General features: G+C 47.6%; 1 protein-coding gene across 1 annotated transcript; it reads left to right on the plus strand.

The window, feature by feature from the left end:
• Positions 1 to 1,105: 1,105 nt before the first annotated feature.
• ELFN2 (extracellular leucine rich repeat and fibronectin type III domain containing 2) lies at positions 1,106 to 3,520 on the plus strand. Its single transcript, XM_044441302.1, has one exon. The coding sequence runs from the start codon at positions 1,106 to 1,108 to the stop codon at positions 3,518 to 3,520; it is 2,415 nt and encodes an 804-aa protein (XP_044297237.1).
• Positions 3,521 to 6,182: the final 2,662 nt, after the last annotated feature.

Genomic DNA, 6,182 nt, shown 5'->3' on the forward strand with positions numbered 1-6,182 from the left:
AATCTCCACTAAGGCGAGAGAATTATTTTCGGAACAAGAGCGGTTACACAACAAATGAATTATTTATCTTTTTTGCATCAAGGAAGAGAAAAGCATTTAGTTAGAAGCCTTATTTATTTATCTTGTATGTGTGCATGCACAACCGAGAGAGAGATTTTCTTTATAGGGAGAGCTGAAAATCGCCTTTGGAAGGAGGGGTATGCTAAGCTGATTGAAACACAGCTGTACATCTCCTTTTTTCTCCCACTTCTTCCACGTTCTCCACCCCCCCTCCTCACAACAAGACTATGACTTTGTTACATAACCAAACCCAAGTACCCTTCTGGCTATCACTGATATACAAGATTATGTTACAAGGGCTCCCTTCGCCAAAGCCTATCAACATAGCAGGAATACTAATCCAGCCGACACCCACCCTCCCCATTCCCACTGCTCTCCCCCCAGCTTCTCCTCATCCCTGTGAAAGTTACAAACCTAGCTGTCTTTTTTCATATTTCAAAGCCCCCAACTGATGTTTCTTCTCTGTTGTGTGCTTCCTTTCCAGATTTCAACGACAGATGGATCCTTCTCTCCCTTTCTGTCTCTCTCTTTCTCTCTGCTTCTCTCCCCACCACAATTTCCACTGCTCTCTCTGTTTTTTCTTTCTGGTGCATGCGTATTTTCGACACATTTGATCTGAAGTTTTGAAGCATTTTGGAAAGGACCTGCAAGAGGAGGAGGAGGAAGTGGCACCCAAGCGACTCCGAGGCAGTTCTGCCTTGTTCTCCCAGTTGCGTCATGTTGTTGTGGAGGGGCGGGTGCGGAGGAGTCTCACAAAGAAGATTTGTTGTTCAGTGTCTTGTTTTTGTTTGGCTTTGAGAAGAAGCACAAATACATCCCCTCCCATTACGTACATTTTTTGCCCTAATTGGCCACCAGAGCAGGTCTGTTTCATCAGCATCTCGTGTGTGTGAAACAGACAATTGTGATGATGTTGCCGACACACAGAACTGGGGTTCACTTACCCTTCAATTGCTAAGCTCCTAGGGGGTCTCTAACCATTTCTCCCCACCTTTTGTGCTGTGTTTTTGCCTCTTTGGGCCTAAAGGGGGCACTGTAGCCCAACATGCTTCGTCTGGGATTCTGGGTGGCTACCCTGCTCTGTATTTTTGGCCCCGGCGTTGTCTACAGTGACTGCTGGCTGATTGAGGGAGACAAAGGTTATGTGTGGCTTGCAATCTGCAGCCAGAACCAGCCTCCCTACGAGACCATCCCCCAGCACATCAACAGCACAGTGCATGACCTGCGGCTGAATGAGAACAAGCTCAAGGTGGTGCTCTATTCCTCACTCAACCGCTTTGGGAACTTGACTGACCTCAACCTAACCAAAAATGAGATCTCCTACATCGAGGATGGCGCCTTCATGGGCCAGTCCAACCTGCAGGTGCTGCAGCTGGGCTACAACAAGCTCACCAACCTGACAGAGGGTATGCTGCGGGGCATGGGCCGCCTCCAGTTCCTCTTCGTGCAGCACAACCTGATCGAGGTGGTTACCCCCAATGCCTTCAATGAATGTCCCAGCCTCATCAGCATTGACCTGTCCTCCAATCGCCTCAGCCGGCTGGAGGGGAGCACCTTCACCAGCCTGAGCAACCTGATGGTGTGTGAACTGGCTGGGAACCCATTCAACTGCGACTGCAACCTTTATGGCTTCCTCATGTGGCTGGTGGCCTTCAACAATGTCACAAAAAACTATGACCGTCTGCAGTGTGAGACACCCCGGGAGTTTGCTGGCTACCCGCTTCTCATGCCTCGACCCCACCACAGCCGCAATGCCATCACCATCTTCAAGTCAATGTGTGGGGATGGCACTTTCCCTCCCATCTCCAGGATCAAACCAACACAGTTGATCACAGATCCTCAGAGGGATCCAGATGACAATGCTGAGAACTCAGGCATCAGCCCCGGGGACTTCCTCTCAGTTGAACCTCCCGCATCTTCCACCACAGATTCTTCCTTCAATCCCAGCATCAAGCTCCAGCAGGTGACTATAACTTCAGCTGCCTTGGTGGTGACAATCCCATCACCCTTCAGCAAGATGTACGTGCTGGTTCAGTATAATAACAGCTACATCTCTGATGTAATGACTCTGAAGAAAAAGAAGGAGGTCGTCACTCTCACCCACCTAAAGGCTCACACGGATTATACCTTCTGTGTGGCTTCTATTCGCAACTCCAAACGTTATAATCACACCTGCCTATCCTTTGCTACCAGAAGCAAAGGAAGAGAGGAGCCAATGCCCAGCACCTCCACTACTACCCACTATATCATGACCATCTTAGGCTGCCTTTTTGGGATGGTTATTATCCTTGGCATTGTCTACTATTGTCTGAGAAAGCGTAGGATGCAAGAGGAGAAGCAAAAATCCCTCAATGTCAAGAAAACAATTTTGGAGATGCGTTATGGCTCAGATATCGATACCAGTTCAATTGTACATCCCTCTCAGAAGTTGGGAGAGCCCCCTGTCATCCCTGTTTCACGGATGTCTTCTCTTCCATCCATGATTGGGGAGAAAATGCCTTCATCCAAATCTATGGAAGCTGGCATGGAGACTCCCAAGGTCACCACCAAGGGCAATTACATTGAGGTTCGGACAGGTGGTGGGGATGGGCTGGACAGGTCACAGCGGGATGATGACCTGCATGAACTGGACAATGGGCAAGGTTCAGCTGCTGAAATCTCAACAATTGCCAAGGAAGTGGACAAGGTGAATCAGATAATCAACAACTGCATTGATGCTCTCAAACTGGACACGGCCTCTTTCTTGGGGGGAGGGGGTGGTGTTGACTCTGACATGGCTTATGAGTGCCAGCCCATACCGGCTAGCTCCTCAGGTGGGTTGGAACGGCCAAGTTTTCTCTCACCACCCTACAAAGAGAGCTCCCACCATCCCCTGCAGCGTCAGCTCAGTGCAGATGCTGCTGTGACCAGGAAAACCTGCAGTGTCTCTTCTAGTGGTTCCATCAAGAGTGCTAAGGTCTTCAGCCTTGATGTACCTGACCATCCACCCTTGAGTAAGGCAGACTCCAAGTACATTGAGAAAGGAAGCCCACTCAACAGCCCCTTGGATCGTCTTCCCCTTGTGTCCCCAGGTGCGATCCACCACCTGGAGGTGAAACCTTCCTACCACTGCAGTGAACACCGGCATTCCTTCCCAGCTCTCTATTATGAGGAGAGTGGTGACACCTTAAGCCAACGGGTGTCCTTCCTTAAACCACTCTCTCGTTCCAAGCGGGACTCCACATATTCTCAGCTCTCACCTAGACATTACTTCTCGGGCTATTCCTCCAGCCCAGAATACTCCTCAGAGAGCACCCATAAGATCTGGGAACGTTTCCGGCCTTACAAGAAGCACCACCGGGAGGAGGTTTACATGGCAGCCGGCCATGCCCTGAGGAAGAAGGTCCAGTTTGCCAAGGATGAAGATCTGCACGATATCTTGGATTACTGGAAAGGTGTCTCTGCTCAACAAAAGTTGTGACTGTCTCATTATAAGGAAGAAAAACCAACCACAAAAAACAAAAACCCACCTGACTGTGAAACAAACAACGCCCTGATGAAAGAAACTGAAAACCATTTCTTAAAGTTTACAAAAAAAGAACAGGAAAAAAACACGTGAAATGAATTGTCCTACTGTGTTACGGGGACCATAGCGACTCCTCCAAATGGTGGGGAGGAGGCACTTGCTTTTATACTGTGGTGAACAGAGGGGGACAACAGTTAGGGGAGATACTGGGCTTGTAGGTAGCATAGGTGGGAGGGGAAGGATGCTAACCCAGCATAGACTAAGACACTAACCATAACTTTTCTCTTCCTTTTATTTCATCCCAGAGAGGCAAAGGATTTTGCTCATTCCCCTGACAAAAGTGAGGGGTAGTGGTGCTACTTTCTTTTCCTTTGCTTTTCTATGCTTAGAGAGGTCCACTAAATGTTATCCTAGCAACATGAGAGTCATTTTTCCATGAGTGCTTCATACATAGTTGGAGGTGACATTTAAATGATCCAACCATGTTGTCAGGGGCCAATTCTATGGGTGCCAAGTATAGAGTTAGCACTCTGGAGAGAGCACAGGTGCTAAATCTTCAGCAAAACCCCACATGGCTCATGGTTTGCCCCCTTAAATGTTATCTCAGCTGCACTGGAGCCGGTCATAAAACAGTGGCTTGAATCCAGGCTTAAGTCATTCTTATAGACCCATTGAACTCAATAGGATGTTTAGTTAGTAATGTTTAACTTGGTCATGAAATCCACATAGCTTAAGTTAGTCTTGGCTAACTTAAGCTGCAAGGATGTCAGTGGCTCTGCTCTAAGTCTGGATCCAACTGGTTCACTCCCATGTTTAAATGGAAACATTTAAAGGACCCCCCCAAGTCAAGATAATGAAGTGGTGTCACCCAAATGTTTCCCCTCTGTACTCAGAGTCTTCTAGGCCTACTCCCATGCTCCCCCTCTCCCATATCCTTGCCGAGATGTGTGCAAGCAGAAACGAGAGCAAAAAGGGGACAGTTTATTGGCATATCCCCCACTGCCCACAAACATTGACTGCTGTATGTTGCTGCAAGGCATTCTTGCCTCCTTCACCGTAGAAGAGGCTGGGAGATGGACCTATAATGGGGTCTCCTGTCTTTTCTGTAACTCTTCTCATTTGTCAGGAGAGGGGGAGAGAGAGAGAGAATGAGAGCGAGCACTAGTTCCCCGCAGCTCAGTAGAATGTTCCGTTGTCTTCCAAGAAGAGAGGGATGCTGTACTGTCTGAAAGCACCTCTGAGATTTCAAGGAGTCCTGATCTCAACACCATGACTTAGGGAACGGCACCTAACTCACTCCTAAGATACCTTGTGCACCTTTATGGAGCAGAGTCTTATTACGGACGAGAGGCAGGAGCCAGTCTGTAGATCCTTACTCTGGAAGGATGGATGAAATTCATGACGAGGCCCTCAGTGGGGGAGTCACAGTTTACACCTTTCTACCAGAATTTGGCCAAAGTGAGGGGAGAGGGAAGGGAAAAATCTAACACTGTGTGGATTGAGAGTAGGAGAGTCCTGCAGTGAAACACTGGGATGGCCCTGAGCAAAAACTGTAGTTCTTTTGGAAAGCCTTGGGGCAAAGTGGTTGGAATAGGAAGGCAAAGCATAGTGAACTAAGAAAGCATCTAAGTAGCCCCGGGGAAAAGGTATAAGCATCAATGGGCTACACTGGAAGGCTGCACTGCCTAAGCATCAGTGGGCTTCGCATGCCACTTTCCTGCCATCAGCTGCCCACCATCCACTGTACAGCTGTGGATGTCCCAGGCCTGACTGCCGGTCTTCCTTACGCAGCTGGGGAAAGGCTGTCAGTGGCCATGTGAGCAGCAGACAGTGACCGGAGGGCAATGGCGAAGGGACGAAGAACAACAGAGGCTGGCGGGCTATTTGGAATGACTTTGCAGCTCTGATGGGGCCTCAGGAGGCTGTAGGGATAGAGCTTTTAACCAAGGAGTTAGCATAGGTCAGAGGGAAGGACAGATTACCTGAGGTGGCACCCAGGTGTAGTACCTCATTATAGGTAATTTGCTAATCTGTTTTCTAGAAGTGATGACAGGGAGCAGAATGTTTACTGATTATCTGGCTGGAGCAACATGTGGTTGGAACCAGGCAAAGTATGTTGCACTGCATTTTAGCAATGGGTGAGGAATTCATCTGGTTCCCATTTTAATGTGAACTCGGCATAAAACACACTTTCCAAACTGGAATGCAATTATACAGCAATATTTGCACTTTTCAGAGTTTGCAATGCTGTTTGCAAATTTAAGAAATGCATACAAAAATGCATAGTTTTGTCTGTGTGGAGGAGGAAAATGCACACAAAAAGTACACAATTAGGGGGAAAGTGTGCACAAAAATGTATGCATTAGGGGAACAAGCCCCTCACATGTATTTTATTAGGGAAAACACTTGGACAATGTATATATTTGGCAAAATGCATACAAAATATGTATATTTGGGAAAGTGTACAAAAATCATACCTTTTGAGAAATGTGCACAAGAGTACATATGAATGTACATGCAGATTTTTTAGGTAAAGGATCATCAACAGACATGGAAATGCAATGGAATGAATTTAAAGTTAGAAAAATGGTAGACTGAGCAGAATTGAACTTGGCAT

The sequence above is a fragment of the Varanus komodoensis genome, unplaced genomic scaffold, assembly GCF_004798865.1.
Source record: "Varanus komodoensis strain SLA01 unplaced genomic scaffold, ASM479886v1 scaffold39, whole genome shotgun sequence".
NCBI classification, from domain to species: Eukaryota; Metazoa; Chordata; class Lepidosauria; order Squamata; family Varanidae; genus Varanus; species Varanus komodoensis.